This window comes from Liolophura sinensis, chromosome 7 (genome assembly GCF_032854445.1).
Source record: "Liolophura sinensis isolate JHLJ2023 chromosome 7, CUHK_Ljap_v2, whole genome shotgun sequence".
Taxonomy (NCBI): Eukaryota; Metazoa; Mollusca; class Polyplacophora; order Chitonida; family Chitonidae; genus Liolophura; species Liolophura sinensis.
In genome coordinates, this window is record NC_088301.1 from 35,097,883 (window position 1) to 35,116,245 (window position 18,363).

At 36.4% G+C, this 18,363-nt stretch overlaps 1 protein-coding gene across 1 annotated transcript; it reads right to left on the reverse strand.

Moving 5' to 3' along the window:
- Positions 1-1,059: 1,059 nt before the first annotated feature.
- Positions 1,060-16,836, reverse strand: LOC135470871 (periostin-like). Its single transcript, XM_064749919.1, is given in 17 exon segments — positions 1,060-2,054; positions 3,470-3,545; positions 4,064-4,210; positions 5,500-5,598; positions 6,034-6,204; positions 6,742-6,878; positions 7,392-7,604; positions 8,238-8,337; positions 8,339-8,376; positions 8,787-8,937; positions 9,434-9,517; positions 9,519-9,641; positions 9,856-10,094; positions 10,777-10,871; positions 11,677-11,805; positions 15,553-15,678; positions 16,399-16,836. Coding segments are annotated over 17 exon segments (2,487 nt in total). The 5' UTR covers positions 16,674-16,836; the 3' UTR covers positions 1,060-1,770.
- Positions 16,837-18,363: the final 1,527 nt, after the last annotated feature.

Sequence of the window (18,363 nt, forward strand, 5' to 3'; positions counted from 1 at the left end):
CATTAATATTTTGGTTTGAAGCACTGAATATTAAAACATTTTGCCAGTAACTACCCCCAATGTAAATGTTTTTAATAAAGCTTAATCAAGCAATCAAGTATGTACCAACTGTCAAACATGATGACCATTGTTTCCAATCAATAATCAAAAAACCAATTCTACAAAGACCACTAAAAATTTAGAAAATATATGAAGTAATAAACTGAGGAGAAGTGATGTAAAAAGAAGTAGTAAACAGATTTCAGTTAATGATGACGGGAATGTTCTAGGGGCGTAATACTAGTTACATGTGGCAGGTTGCAATTAATCAAACACAGTATTCCAGTCGCCTTTTGATGGCTAGTGTTCATATAAGGTCCATATATCCAACATGGCGATCTTATCAAAACGATGCATTTTCAAGTCCAAGTCCTATGTTAAGCCGAATGACACAATTATGAAGCAGAGCGAGAGATTCTGGAAATTCCGACTTATTTACATGAGAATTACACTCCCTGCTAATTTAAGAAACTTACTGGTAATTCGTTTGACGGAATTTTCTTGGCCCACTAGAGGTTTTGTAGTAATCACATGTGGCATTGACTGTATTCATCACACATCGCACAGATTTTACCTAAACTGTAAGGCGAGATCTGACATGAAACCGTGACAGGATACAAATCTAAGACTAAGACGTACCACCTGGACAATATCTACAATTCAATGAAGGTGAATATATTGCTCGAACAACCTTTACGGGTTGTTCAAAGCTACATTAGAGCATCAGTATGCTGTGTACAGTGAATGAGAAAAATCGAGTATAAGAAAGATTACTCTTTAATAACTTCTGTACGTAGTCGTATTCCTTACGAGAACAGGTACGGATTTGCATGTCAGGCAAAGAGTGCGGTGCATGATTTGCACCCATCGGAAGACATATAAACTATCGGTATATGGCTTCCCAGAATATCACAAATAGATTTAAATTATTTACGGGAAATTCAAGCAACTCCATGAGACATCCTACGAATTATAACCCTTATCTGAAGTTTTTCTTCTGCAAGAAACACCAAACCTAAGTACGGTAAATGCTGCTTATAAGTTTAATGGATCCAAAGTACATTCTCTTTCGAGGGAAAACAAAAACACTATTTCATCGGCCTAGGAGTATAATTCAGGAATACATATTTACCTATCCTCCTCATTATACATTGCATGCTGCATTACACATTATAACTGTATGATAAAAAGCATGTATAATTGCCATATGTTATAGCGTAAGAACATATACGTTTTTATATATTGTTATTATGTTATATTTAAATTACACTCTATAAGAAATTAATTCATGAAGCCCTTCTAAACCATGCCTACAATTAGTATTACGATACGAATTAAGGAATATGTATGATGAGCCAAGCAGATTTAGTGTGATATTTGAAAGTAATGAAAAGTATAGAAAGTGAAAGGTAAGAGGCCAAACTAAGTAATAAAGTTGTAGAATATAAGGTTGAACACATTGTAATAAGAACCTTTCAAAATATTTCTGTACAAACGGTTAATAAAACGTTACTCAAATACAAAAAAAAAACAAAAAACAATGAGACATTCCTAAAGTGAAAGCAAAAATATTATATGTGATGACTATAATATTAAAGATCAATGAACCCTCAAGATCATAGCGATATTTAAAACAATTAACGATAAACATCTATCTTATCTCTAAAGTCCATGCAGTATTTTTTTTTCAGTTTTAATGTCTTTACTTGTGGTAATTCATTTTCAAACTATTTAAAGAAATTTTCTGAAAAAGTCGCCCCAGTCCGTGAGGCTTTTGAATGAATCTTCTCTTTCTCGCCAGTTAGCATCGACTTGATGTCTTTTGACTAGAACCCGATCCATTGTTTGAACAACGCCATTAGTCGCCATCAGGTCACAAGACTTTATAAAAGCGTTCCCAATCTTTGGACCATTATCTCGACTGCGATCCATTGGAAAGGTTTCTCCCGACGAAGTTCGGAGCTGCTGACGAAGGAACCACTGGCCGCCGAAAATTCCCGAACAACAAACTGTATCTGAATAACAAATGATGTGATACCATGATAGAAACAACAATTTTTAATGATATATTTTGCATGTCGAAAAACAACTCTTTCTATAATAATGTATAAGAAGTACAAATGCTGCTGATGCTGTACGGTATCAAGGTCTATCATGTAAGTGTATTTTTTTCTCAACAGTAACGTGAAATTCAATATACACACACATCCAGTTGACTTCTGAAACCATCTGTATGATAGTATGCATGGAAAATGTGTTTGTATTGTTGCATACTTTTCAAGAAAAACAGCCAAACTTGAACGACCTTTAAATTACGTTAATTCGGGTCTTCATATAATGTAATATACCCGTGGGACATTATTGTATCAGTTATACGAATTCACATATGGACATTTCGAACATTACAATCCATGATAATATTGTTACTAGGTATCTAAATTTGAAGAGCTGTTATTGGGGCTTTGTGTGCTGAATAGAAAATTTCTTTCTCCGACCACAATCGAAAAATAAAATTTTACAAACCGAGTCATAAAATTCTATAATCAGCTAAGACTAGTATCTAATTTCACAAAATATAGGATACTGAGATAAAGTGAATTACTTTCATGGCACTTTTATGCTCGAATATACTTGGACCTATCAACGTCTTCTAAATGCATGTCCTCTGGTAGCAATATTTGTTTATTTATTTATTGATTTGGCCGGCATTTTACGCCGTAATCCCCCAAAAAGCCTCGGCTTCTATTTCATACAAGGCAAGAGGTCATACTTGATGCTATACAATCTGATCATTGACGAAGTACAGCCTATACAAAATTCTTACACTTTGCAATAACGTTATCAGAATTACTGAGAACCGATGAATGAATGAATGGATGAATGGACGAACTATTGGGGTTTAAATCCACACTGGCAGTATTTTAGTCATACTGTGGCTAGGAAGAACGGATGGGCCAAAGTATAAATACCGAGCATAATATATTTAAGATGGCATATGCTTTACAGTTTTCTTTGTTCGCTTCATTTGTAAGGCTCGCTTGTACTGTTAACGAATTGCGATCGTGCAGTATTATGACTGAAGATTAAAACGATTCCTGCATAATGTATAGAGACAAACTTAGAGCTTGAAGGCAAACCATGGCGTATATCGCAGAGGAAAAGCAGATGATTATTTATTTATTTATTTATTTGATTGACGTGTGAGGAATCATGGGTTTCAGCCTGAAAAAGACCCACGACTATCAAAAGGTTTCTGCCAGACCTTCACACATTCGACCAGAGAGGCAGCCAGCTGTATTTCAAATCACAGCAGTGGGGAGAGGCCACTCAATACAATGAGCTATCATGCTAACATGAGTATTGTACCAGGCCCTATGTTTGAATAAACTAGTGAGCACGCTCCGGATCAGAAAATAACAGGCCTTCTTACCTCTAATGATGTGATTCTTCAAAACAGCTTTCAGCCTTTTCGTGTCTTTCTGTACATCGCCAATGTCCTCAAGTGCCTGAAACAAAACAAATATCTATCAAGTTTTTATGTACCAAAAGGAGACTTTTTAGGAAATTCAACTGATGATAGATGTTTGAGAAGAAAACAATATTCAGTTTTCAACCTAGGTGCAACTCTAATTAGCCCGGGGGATCTAAAATATAGCCTATTTAGGACAGAATAAACTGTTATACATTTGAAAATAAAATGTTACTTATTTTGTTGACTTGGAATTGATTTATGTCCTCAAACAAACTTTCACTGCTGCTTGTTGATTACAACCATCCTCTTTCTTCAGTCTTGAAACTTTAAAGTCATCATTTGCATGGGTTTGTCATGCTGGCACCTAGCGTTCTGCAGTGCACAAGTTTTCAGAAAAATAATTTAGCAAATATTTTAAATTATTAAATGAATAAAAAGACTGAAGAATGCTGGTTTCCTTCCTTATGCGTTAAATTAAAAATAAAACTTCAAACCTGAAAACCTATAGTAAAAAACTTTAAATGTTAAAACTTTGGAAATGTCTAAACGTACGAGATTAGTCGGTGCCAGCACAGTAAATGGACCTTCACCCTCGAGCATCTCCGCCAATCCTGCCTTCTCCAATAGGTCATGCAGAGTTGAAAATTCCCGATTCTGTTTAATGACATCTAGAACAGTTCCTTCTGGTGGTCTCATCACCTGTTAGCAAGGCGCATAAACGTGAAAGAACAGGTAATCCATGTGTCAAAACTAACATTCGTATACGAGACGTTAACCAAAATGGATGTCAATAATCGCAAGGCCAATTCGAAAGCAACGTTCAATAAACCACCAAAGAACTAAAAAATATAATAAAATACGAAATTAAGACGGTTTCACGCGAAGAGAAGTCAACAGTTTTCACTGAAGATGGAGAGAAAGTATGAATGTCCGAGGCGAATGAATTAAATCAGTATCTCATGTATACCGTGCTAGTTTCTACTTTTTTTTGGTATTTCAGTCTCCACCACACGGATAAACACGGACTGAGCTCTTGAATATGCAGGTGCTGTAGGGTGCACATGGTTTGACATGGTCTAAAATTGCACAACCGGTTTAACACATTTTGAACAGGCAGGTAGATATGACCCATTTATAATCTTTGACTTTTCAAAACCGACCATAGGCCAGTTTAGTTCCACAAACATCTGGTCAGGTGGGTGAACATCATGGACAGAGCATAAATTAAGTGTTTCCAAAATCTGTCAGTAGATGTTAAAGTCATAATGAAGACAATTAAGTCCTAACTATAGCCATTCATTTTCATAGTTATCAAATGTGTGGCAAGTTTTAGAACGTAATATGTAGATAAGCCATTTAAAATGCACATCTGTGCTCAATTTTGATAATATTGGATGATTGCTTTGGAATCATGCCACACAATGGCTTAAACAAGGATCTTAATCCAAATCTCACTCAGTTTTATTAATATTGGATGACTGCTTTGGAATCACAAACAATGGCTTAAATAAGGACCTTAGTCCAAATCTCTCGGTTTTATTAATATTGGATGATTGCTTTGGAATCATGCCACACAATGGACCTTAGTCCAAATCTCTCTCAGGTTTGTTAATATCGGATGAATGATTTGGGCGATTTTACGCTGACATCAGTTGACCGACGTAGGACCGATGCCACGCACACAAGGGCCCTGGTCCAAATCTGTTTGTAGATCAGGTGCAGAGGGTAGTGATCCTAATAACTGTTATTTCACCTAATGCTGAATGTCAACGCCAAATGTGGTTGGAATCGAAATCAAGCTTATATCGGTGAGATGAATAATAGACAAAAGTATACAACGGCGGACAACTCTCCTTTGCAATAGGTGTCTTAAACAGTTGTCAGGATAGTTTTAAATAAAAACTTCCAGAGACATTCAAGAAAGTAAACTCCAAACTCCAAAAATATTATAAAAGCGCTATATCACACCTGTAAATAGCGAATATTACCTGATCAATAATATGAACAATTCCATTGCAAGCTTTTAAGTTGTGCTTCGATATGGCAGCACACTGAACAGTCTTCACCCACTGGTTCCCGAATGGAAACTGTAACAAATGGTAATGCCATTTATTATAAAGATCAACAAAACTTGGAGATGTCAGTACTTACGTGTTACATGGGTTTAAATTAGTAGAGTGAATCTGTGGTTACAATTACATTAATTCCTGAAAAGTGAGAATAATCTTGCATATTGCCATACTATACGTTTTGCCATTCTTTGTATTATCTACATAAATTCTTCTTTTTATAACAGGGGCATAAAAGCCTACACAGTGTAGCAGTTAACATGACCAGGTGTCTTTAATGAGACTTGATGGTGATTGTCCAAAACAGATTTATTATACATATTTCATGTATTTTCATAATTTAATCCATAGTCGGTATCGGTATATAGTATAGACTACGAAAAAGATAACCTTGTTAACAAATGGACTGGACGTTTAAGTAGCTTCACACTATTCCGTGACTTATTTACTTACCGTGGAATATTCGTTGACTCTAAGATTATGACTTGTGTGCAAGGTAGACAAACTGTCATCATTGTGCAGTCTTGTAATAGGTAACTTATTTTCGGCCACATGGAATGTTAACAGTTGCTCCATGAGTTGTGGATCCATCTCGACTGCCTCTAACACTCTTTCGTCAAGGTTCTGGTAAAGATCAAATTTCAGATATTGACTAAGAATATTCATTATACAGATTAAAAAAGACGTGAACGAATTGTAACAACATGGTAAAGTAAAAAGTGTTTCATTATATAACAGACGAAATAGTCAGTCAGTCTGTTGTTCTATGTAAATGTGAAAGCTTTGTATTTTACACGGTTATGGCTGATATCGTGTTTGATTTCCATCACCGCCAATGTTCAATTTTCTGGACAACAGTACAAATTGACTGTTTCCTTTTAGAGCATTTGGACAGAACGGTTTCGATTAAACCCAAGGAGATCGAATTTCTGCCTTAAGTCAAAAAACTAACAGCTACTCCCATTATTTTCTCACGGTTGGAATTTTATAACATTTATCGCGAAACCATCATTTTTCATATTCGCTTTCAGGGTATTTTAATAATATGTACGTTTTTCAATACATGGGTAATGCAAGTATATCTTCTTTTCTTTTGCACGTCCATGCAAGCATAGTCAACTGCGGAATTTAAATATATGTAAAGAAATGTCGGTTTCTTACATCGAATGCTTTATCATTTGGGGCAAACATCGTCAGATTTTCCAAGTTGTTTAGTTTGTCAGCAATCTTTGCACGCTGTATAAATTCCACAACTTTCTTGGCTCCATTTTTCTCAGCAACTTCCAGGATGCTTAAAGCTGAAATAATAAAATAGATGTTGTTACCCTCAAAAAATACTGTTCACTGAATGGTCCGATTTTATTGATGTACAGAAAAGCTTTACCCTTCTTATCTCTCAATTCATGAAATTCAATAATTCGACCATCATTACTAGAATTAAATTTTCTCGCACGCTAAAACCGGTCAAATTGTTAATTCTGTTGATAAATATCAATATTTGTTTGAAACGTTCATCCTCAAGTTCCTAGTCCAAATTCACATGCATACATCCGCAATAACAATTTTCCGCTGGTGACAATTTGATGACAAATAGTATGTGAGAGTCAAGAGCTACTGTTCCCTATAAATTATTCCTAAAAAAGTGCTTTTCTAGAATGATGTTTAACGCATGCCCCTGTATATCTTTTCAATGGCTTCTGATTACTTGAACAAATATACACGTCTATATAATTAAACATTTAGGGTTAGAAAACCTGTCATCTAGACGTTCATCTACGAATTTGCGGATCTGCAGCACATACATTACTTACCATCATCAGGAATGATTACTTCATCCACAAGATGCAGCACACCATTAGTGGCCATCAAGTCTGTGCCGGTGACTTGGACTCCTTCCGCGAAGATCTTGTCGTTGTCGTCACGGGTAAGCCCCATGTACTTATCCAGCATATTGGCCGTCCGAACCCTCTCATCGATGACAGCCGAGCAGATCACCCTTGGTAGCAGATGGTGCAGCAAAATATCTAAACGCATAAAATGAAACACATAGTAAACGATATATGCCGAGTAGGTGAAAGATGCTTAGTAACAATGATTCTAACATCGTCGTCTACATACAGAATAACCTACGTCGTCAACGGATTGTGTTGCAAGTTGTATGATATAGCTGGTCTTGATCACATTTACCACATTGGATTAATTACCCTTATACATGCGTGAGTCGCTTGTAAGCTAATACAGATGCCTTAAAAATTCATTAATTATGAAGGAAGTACTTCTACTCTGTATAAGCAAACTTTAACATTTCTATAAATCCTGATGCGTGAAAAGTGAAATCTCCTTTAATCGAATGAAAAATTTCCTCATCCATCACACACTTTTTTCGCGTAATACCTTCTATTAACATTTAATTTCACAGTATGTACACCACCGTCGTTATGGTAATGTAACCAATGTCTTAATGACGAAAGATGCATGGTGGTAGTCATTGAAATTTTCCTACAGTACAAGAAAATGATGAGTACCGGTTTCCACAGGCCAAGTTACCCCAATGAGAATTAGGGGCGCTAAAACCTGTCATTAGATAGACTTAATGTTAATCCCAGCTACAACCTTTCTGCTTATTAACTAAAAAAAAAAAAGAGGGAGAGACTCACTCTTCAAACATGCGTCACCCTTGTACAGTTTCTCCTGTAGTTCCATTGGCAGTTTGTCAAAGGCTGAATTGGTCGGAGCAAACAGAGTGTAATGACCATACTTCACGTAACATCTGCACCAGGTCACCTTTACTGAGAACTGGTAGTAGTAAGTAACAAAACTGTCGGTCAGGAAACATTTTCTAAGATTGAGATTAATCATTTTGTCACTCAATACTGATTGTCTGATCGATGTGGGCTATTATAGTTCCATCCACTGTAGAGAATCCATGCACTGTTACTAATCCACATTTAGACAGGCCAAACGACATGAGTTTTACACCCTGCAGAAGGGGTTAAGTCATAGCTCTAATGCCTAAAGGATGTACAAATATAAGCTTATAAAAATTAATATAAAAATGTTCTCGTTTCACGAATGTACACAAGGCGAGTCTATAATAAAGAATTATATTGTATGTTTCTTTATTATTATATTTGCATGCATTAACAATTAAAATGATTGAAAGGGCCCTGAGTACGTTCTCTACGCCATAAGTTAAATATACTTACGTGTCTTCAGAGTGCTGAGTTCGGGGTTCTTACTAATAATTCCGATCAAACTGTTTGTTACAGGGGAGAGAACTCGTTCAACAGTGTGAATTACTCCGTTCGTTGCAAGAACATCCGTCTTCAGTAGCCGCGCACAGTTGGCAGTGATTAACTACAACAGAGGTTGCTACAAAGTATAAAATGTTTTGTCATTTGAAATCTGACATCCACCATGTCATAAATGCGTTCTGAAAAATATGCTTTATCTTATTCAACACTCTTGGAATGAAACATTATTCCTAATTATCTTTCATTTCATTTCATAAACAAAAACTCTTTAAGTTTTCATAGTTTAATAATATTTAACTTTAATATAACTTTAATATAAATGTGGTGAGATTTATGGTTGAATGAAAACGAATTGGAAAAAAAATCCGGCAAACCCAGATGGTGAGTCTAGAAATATTTAGTTCTCAAAATTACTATCATATATCGAATATGATGACATCATCACTGTCGCGTGCAGTTTCGGTGTTCTTCATTAGAAATGTATGCATAATTTACCAAATCGAATAAATTATCATCTTGATATCACATGGAGTTCTAACTCAGTAGATATCTATGTTTACACCTATAGCTGTATGCAAATCATTATCATCTGAACTCACTTTATGGGGGTACTCGTAGAAATTAATTCGAACTGTGGACTTCACGGGGCTTCCGGTGGGCAGTGTTTGCTCGTCCTTCATCTGGGCTGGTCTTGACGCTACCCACCACCACGTGGCCTAGCAAAAGCTGCTTCATGTCATTGACCAGCATGTCGGTTAGGGGTCGGGACACCAGCACCAGGTTAGATTCCGGCAGGTCCTGATAAGCCTTCAGTCATACATTGACATTAACAAGGTGCAAAAGAATTAACTTATTTTAGCGGATTTGTTAGTAAGAAACTGAATAACAAACTTGACAGAAAATATTAAAAACAATTTTATAATGGTGTTCTAGTGTTAAAGCTTTTGATTCAAAATAAAATATTATAGCTATAAGCCAGCCTGGTACTCGAATGTCCACTGTCTCATCCACTTAATATAGCCAATTTGGTAGAATTATTAACTAATGACCATGAATTGTTAGAGAAACTAACCTGGTCCTCGGGGAGTGGGAAGCTCTGGGGTAAGTTGGGCTCGCTGAGGAAAGCTTGGTTAACCGGGGCAAAGATGGTGAAATTACCATGTTTAAGTTCTGGTCGCATACCAACACTGTCAACAGCTCTAAGGAATTCCACCAGATCCAGATTCTCGGCCGTTGTCACCAAATTTTTCAAATCAAGTCCTAAAAGAAATGGTTAAATCACGGATTTAACAAAGATATAATTATCCGAAAACTGGCCTGCACTCGGATATCATTTACTGATCCACGAAATAAAGTCCATTTAAATCCAAGCATCTAACCAAAAACAGATATATTTAAAATGCAAATTTTACAGATTTTTTGTTAATGTACATCTGCACAATATTTACCGCATCTAAAGGTATATAACTGTATTGTCATTTATCGAACAAAACTGTGTGTTAAACAGCGTTATGTTATCTCGTTCGAACATCCATACCGTATATATAAACCATAAAGTATCATATGCTTCCTTATATGATATATCATTCTGACATTAATTCTATACATGTTTGGCATTACTTCTCACCGATATGAATTTACAATATAGGGTATCGGTATGTCTGTTTGGACTAACAAAATCTCCGTAAAACTTTTAATACACAGAAGGCGCCAAATAAATTGGCCTATGCCCTGAGCTGCCTGTAAAGGAAAAAGTCACGCGAAGATAGTCTGTGCCATTTATAGATTCTACACGCTGGGTATTTTGATATAGCAGGGTTGTAATTGGTCGTCTGGAAATCGTGTCATGAATACGTGTAACGAAAAGAAATGGTCATGGAAGTACCTTGTGATACAATCATTGTTAAGACTGAAGACACGATTACTTGCATGAACAACTTACGCTTCGTGCAGCCTCGTTCCCCGGATTCTCTAGTGTATCCATGGCAACACTCTTTAATTTCAGTATACTCTTGCCGTTTGCCAAATATATCAATGCTGTAAAGAAGGGATATAAATCAGCGGAATACTTACCCAACGATATAAGTTTGAAGAAATCCAACAATATAAAATAGCATAGATCTTGATGAAACGATGATATGTAGATGTCGATTGTTATTGGAAAGCAACGTCAGGCAGCTGCGTTCTTAGTCTTTAAACATGAATTGTTCGGAACAATGGAAACAGAAACCACACCAAACATCCATTTTTCATTTTAACCAGAAAGTTTGATTATTAACATTATCTGTGATCTTGAACTACCAGAATTAAGATTTGAGAATAGCTATCGTAGGTCCTATAACGTCACCAGCCAAAGAGTGGATGGTTAAGAAACAGTTAGCTTAAATGGTCGCCGTGGGCTCAAACACCGACGGTCTTAAAATGTGGCAACTTTTAACTGATAAATTGTTTTTCTTTCTTTTGGTGTTTTCTCCAGCAAATGTGCGTCAATACCTAAATGTATACCATGTTGGGCCAGAAAAGCCATATGCCATTATAATCCACCAGTGTAGAAGAGCATGGGGCCTTTTTTGGTCTTAATGAACTTAAAACTGACTTAGTAGTTCTGGAAAATGTAGTCTTAAACCGTGCACATGAAGAATGGATCAATAAATATGACTTTCTGGGGCGATATATAATATGTCTGGGAGAACAGAAATGGTCAGGAGACCACTTCGTGTAGCAGACACCGTTCGTCTGTGTTATCTACCTTGATGGTCAATAACGAAAGAACGAAAACGTATATACAAGGTATATTGTTGTTATTCCATTCTTTAAGCTGCTGGTATAAAAGGCAACTTACGTTGTCACACATTTATAAGTGGTATCCGTCTGATCACAAATCTTGCTGTGGACACTGCTATGTCGTCGAATCTCGCCCTCCCCGGTTTCATTGGTCTCGCGTTGAAATCGATCTGTGCATACATGAGGTCTGTGAAAATGGATTAATATTGTTCATATATTGTAGTAGTACATCTTATTTAAGAACACTCACAAACTTCCCTAATTTGTGTAGCTCCTTCTCAGATTTAATCAGAATAAAAGAAAATATTTTTATAACCAAATAAATAACGTGATTAAGATTTCAGAAATTGTAAAGTAGTTCAATTTAAGACGAATTTTAAGCTCTTATGTTTCCTGTATTTTTCATTGAAAACAACTAAACTGTATCAGTGTATAAGGTAAATTATTTGATTTATTCAGTTGATATATTACGATGTATACTCAATCCTATAATGCGAATATGCATTTGTGTTATAAACGCAAAATTACACAACACTGCACCGAGCTCAGAGGCGAGCATATCACCCCTAATGCCAGGTACGTCAAGTACAAATTCGAAATAATCGAAAAGAATTGACCGTTGGCAACACCCGACTGCCAGACAGGAAAGGTTGCATGCCAGCAGCACACATCAGTCAGCGATTTCGGCGATAAACTAAATGGTTTAATGTCAAGGTGGGCGAAGGACTAATTTCCGAGGAAGAAAGGTTCAGAAGTGGACAGTACATTAGAGGATTCTACCACTTTTAAAGGGCAAACTTTACTTCTTGTTAGAGAATATTGCGTGACAAGTCACAGCTTTTCATTTTTTTTTTGTTTTCTTTTACCTGAATAAGGCTAAAATTTGAACTTCGCATACCCAAGTTTATTTATTCATTCAAATACACTGAAAAAACAAATGTTTATGATTTAAACTCATTTATCTCTGCAACAGATAATATACGTGCTTAACAAATTAATGCCTTTCAGTACATATTGGACTCGTACCTATACTATTTAGAGCTTTAAAATGAGTTTCAAAGAGCTATAATTTGACCCCTATTATACATTTTAGGAAATTCATAAACTATTTTGAACTGTAACACGAGCATAATGAATGCTTACTTTTAACATGTTCAGGTGTGTTTATATTTCAAATACACGCGTATGTTTCATAAATATATTAATTTTTTTATAAATACATGCAGTATTTTATAAATACTCACAATGATAGTATAAATACAATAATTTATGTGGTAAATTGAATGGGTTTATATCTTAAATGTAGTGATTTGAAGTTTTCATTGTATATGATCAACATTATAAAGCGGTCAATTATCAGTTGTTGAATAAACATGTTTAAGTATTTAATTATTAAACATGTTACAATTAAACATTAAGCACGTTTGTTATCTGTTGCAACGAGATGTTTAAATGTTAAATATCTGTTATTTCAGTGTATTTATCGCGTTTCACTTATACGACAACGGCCAGCATTATGATGAGGTAAAAGGCGAATAGAGCCCGGGGGAAAACCCACGACTATCCGCAGGTTGCTCATAGATCTTCATATGTACAACTGGAGAGGAAACCTGCATGAGCTGGACCCTAATAGTGTTCCACTAGCAAGATGACCACTCGAGAACGGAAGTGCCAACCCACGAGCTTTGTTCCAGTTACAATTCTCAAGTGAAGCTCAAATAATTGTGACATATATAAACCTCATTTCAAGCGTACTTATTACATAACAAATTACATAACTTGTGTACAGCTGGTACACAAAATTATGTGGATATCCAATGTTTACCACAATATAGTGTCTCCCACTCCTACACAATGTAGTGGAATGTAGGAAAGACGAGGTGTTGGTTCCACAGCAGCCTCTGACAGAACACACTCTGGTATTGATTTCATTATTTATTTATTTGATTGATGCTTTACGCCGTGGTCAAGAATACTTCACTTTTACGACGGCGGCCAACATTACGGTGGGAGGAAACTGGTCAGAGCCCGGGGGAAAGCCACGACTATCCGCAGGTTGCTGGAAGACCTTCCCACTTACGAGCGGAGAGGAAGCTAGCATGAGTTGGAATTGAACTCACAGCGACCGCACTGGTGAGAGGCTCCTGGGTCAATGCGTCGCACTAGCACGATAACCACCTCCGCCACGGAGGCCCCACTCTGGCACTGAATCATTGAATATGTGAACAATTATTGAGTAGAGTGTTAAACATCAACCAATCAACCTATAGGTCTGACATACTAATTTTGACTTAATTCTCAGATTGCTTCGTGATCCCGAGGTCTGGTCACAGGATCATAAAGCTGTCCTAGATTTAGACTGAGCTTGTGGTATTATTCCTGATCTTAGATTTAAACTTAAATGCTAATTTTCATTTTTATTTTGAAGGTCTAAGATAACTCTTTGTATTAACCTAAAAACCCTTAAAGTGAGTTACAATTTCAAGGCAGTAAACTGTTTGTTAAAAACAAGTTAATACTCAGTCTGACATAAGTCTAAAACAGCTTTGTGATCCTGGTACCTAATATGGTCGTTTTAGATCACTTGTCTCCCACGAATACGACATATAAATTGACCCTTGCCAACGGCTCAAGATCTACTCCCAGAGTTCCAGTATACACCACATATACACTGAGCCAGTGTTAAGTAACAAAATTGCATGTATGTCCCATTTAACAATATCCAGTGTTGCGGTCTGGAGACAACCTACACTAACATGTTTACGGAAGTGATGTGATGGTAAATTCCGCAACTGAGAGCTCATGATGTTCGACAATCGACCAAAGTTTAACAGAGCACCTGGAATTTGCGGATGTTAGCAATATGTGACATTGTCACGAGGCGTAAACAAGCACTACAGATTGGTTTAACAGCTTCCGATGTCCGGAACATGTTGCATAGTCCATTTCAAGTATATACAAAAATAGAGAAACACATGCTACAAAATATAGCCTGTTTACTTGCACGTGTAAAAGAAAATGTGATATTTAAGAGCAATATAATTTGTGTTATGTGAAGCCCTGTGCATAAGGAGACTTTCATTTGCTCTTTGATAAGTTTTCTTTTGTATCATGCCTTGTTTTTATACTGGCATTTACGTTCAAATGTGTAATATCAAATATATTGAGTAAGTTGCAGAGCTTAAAGTGAACATTTAGTCAGCTTAATAACGTAGTATTCCAGAAATGTTCTAAAAATATTTTAAAAATCCTACACCGCTTATCAACAAAGTAAAAACAACCGTCAGTACCCAGCTACTCATTTGGTTACGTCATTTTGCCATGTTATAGCTATCTAGAGTGACGTCAAAAAACCTAGGAGCTCTCCCATACCATGGCTATTAAACAATGTGACAATGAGAAAATGCAAACAAAAACGTCTCAGTACTCCCGATACTCAACTAAAGAGTGTCAGCTGTGTTCTGCCCAAAATGTACGCATTGTGACAGGGGCAGCCGTTCTCAGTCTCTGCGCATAAATGTGTGGTTCAAAATGCATCAGGTTAATATTTAAACTAACCGCAAAAATCCAATTTATTGCATCGATATCTCTCTATCCGCTATAAGAAACCACCCTGACAATCGAGAGCTGATAGGTTTTATTTGACGTGACAGCTAATTATCACGTCACGTTTTCAGCGCTGGTGATTGGCCATGCAAGTTCATAAGGACTTCTACAACATGGCTACTCGAGGTGAATCCTATGTCAGTGCCATATATATATATATATATATATATATATATATATATATATATATATATATATATATATAGAGAGAGAGAGAGAGAGAGAGAGAGAGAGAGAGAGAGAGAGAGAGAGAAATAGGAAATGGCTTCGACTTCGAAATTACATCGGGACAAATCTCAGTAACTGTTATAAGTCTCGCAATATTTACCCTTTCCACCATTCCATTTCTTCATTGAACAGACGGCCAAAGTCAAAGTCAAAGTTAAACCAGGAATTCTCTGGTGAATGGCCGATTCCTATCTCAAACCGATGAGGCCTGTGGTGGCGATGATGCCTGCGAAAACAAACAGGTACAGAATCAGAGCATTTTTGAAATGAGACAAAACAGGAATTTTACAGGTTATTGACTTTACCTGTTTTGCAAATGTAGTTGTGTTGCTGATTTAGTCACTTGTAATTAACTGCATGGTGAAGGGAAGCTGTTTGTTTTGGTTTCCCCAACCAATAAACATGGCCAAGAAAGTTTGATAAAAAAAACTCTTACCCCAGTGTTTAATACCAGTCAAATAAACAGCAAAAATAATTTACAAACTCATATTTTCATCTCCATGTATATAGTTACACGGATAATAATATCCAAATGTTAATTTTCTGAAAAGTCCTTGAAAAACACGATTTAGCTTTATTAAAATATGTAAAAACTCCTCAAGCGATTAACGTGTTATATACTATTTGCTGCACATAAGAAAACGTTAATCTCTCTATACTATTTCAACTGCATTACTGTGTGTAACATATGTATAATGTTATCCTTAGAGTCATAAAAAACCATATCGTAAACGACATAACGTAATTTATAGGCTGACAATTTACAAGTTAGTTTTGATTATCCACCCTTATGTAAACTTAATTTATTCACTTGAGTCACTCTGGTGTTGAGTTGATTTAACTTAATGTAGTTTAGTTCAACTGTCACAGCCCACTGAAGTCGTCTTATGGTATGCTATGTAGCACCTTCAGTGTTTTTGGAACAAATTAAGATTTATTTACTTACCAACTTTGAAACCATCCTCCGCTTCCTCGGGAGTTTACTCGATCTTCATTGCCACCCTTCTTAGTGTGCTTTTCGTGCTTTTCTGACTCTTTCCATTTCGGCTGGTCCAGGTTTTTGCGATTATTTCGATGGTGCCTGTCACCCTTAGCCTGTCGCCCTCTAGTCCATTTATCAACGTGGTGGCGACGGCGAAGAACTGGCCTAATGCCATCCACTAAACATGCCAACGTGACGACAAGAAGGGAAACACACAATGCTAGCACAAACGGCTTCATCGTTCTCTACCAATGACAAGGAAGGGTGGATTTAAAACAATCTATGCCAACTATTGAAAACCGAATATTCGGCTTGTTCAAAACTCCGGCATTGAACGCTCTCAGATCTCCAGACTTACAGTGTCTCTAGGCCTTTTGTCAGTGTGTAGATTGGTCTCGATTTAGCCCTATTTATCCTACATCGACCGGGCACTGCGTCCGGATGTCTGAGGGTTAGTCAGAACTCCCTAGTCTGAATTCCCGGAAACCAGGCAAACTTGTTTACACAGATAAGCGCTTTATGTGGTCATAGTCCTATATGTGCCCTTTGCTGCATATCTCTTGACAAGCCCCAAATCATAGGTCTGGCTAACCCTAACTGCATCTTTCTAAATAAAACACTATAATATATCTGAACTGAAAAAAAAATAAAATGTACAGCCGAGGTTCAGCAATATTCCATACTGAATGATGTTGCCTTACATAAAACATGAACCGCTAAAATCACATGAACTTAAATATTGGTGAATGTTTAAAAAAATCACAGACATAAGTCAATGTCTTGCCATGTACAATAAGCGCAATCCGTTACATTGTTCACGCGATTAAATATTCTCTCACTCAATCGGTACGATTTGTTAATCGACTTGTCATAGGAGACAACTCGAATAAAAAAAAAAAATGAGTGCATACACAATTTATGACCCTCGCATATTACGACTTTCCTGAATTCTGGAAATGTGAATGGAACCTGATAACAAAAGTCATTCAAAAGCTATATATACATTCAGTTATGACTGGAATGGATCGCTTTCCAAACATATGCAGGCAAACATTTGAGGGCAGAGAAATTCAAAGTGGTGGCTTCGTTTTTCCAAGTAGCCGTTTCGATAATACTCAATAAAAGATGTTCACCATACACATGCATGTATATTGTTTGATGGAGACACGGTTGCCTCCATTCATTCCAGTAGAGTACAATGACAGATATACATATTTAAGCTCAAAGCTGTTTAACTTCTTTAGTATTTTACACATGAATTTTAATTGGTTCTGACAATTTGTTGAGTTCTTTATTTACATGACACATGTGATTATGTATTATATGTGTTTGTACGTTCACATTCTCACACATTACTTTTGATTTTCAGATTTTATCGTGCTTTCCGTACTTCAATTCAAACATGGTGTGTAGAACTTCATTGTCGAGTCGCGTTACAGATGAAGTCTGAAGAAATCGTAAATAAAAGAAATTAATTTTATTAGTGACCGTTATGTACATAAGTAGTACTCTCCAGTGGTATCAGTTCTGAATTTATTTTGTTAGCTTGATTGATGTTCTTTGCCCCATGAATAGTTCATGTATATGGTGGCGGTATATTGTATGCCCATCTATAGATAGTGTCTTATGTATGTACTTCGTTTATCATGAGAAATAATATCACTGACTATCGATTTCGGAGAGGATTTGATGGTCCGGATACTAGATTCATTTTATGTAGGGAATTTCATATATACCATGCCACAGCTGATGTCTTATTTTTGACTAATCAGATTTCCCCAGTGTTGGATTTCTCTCAGATGTATAGTTCGTGTCGGCTTTTTCTTGGGATGATTATGTGGGCGCTTTGATCTTTTCATGGACCGTCAAAGAGAGCATTACACTAACTACTCTCAAATGACTTTCCTCTTTGTTTTCTTTACTCTCTGT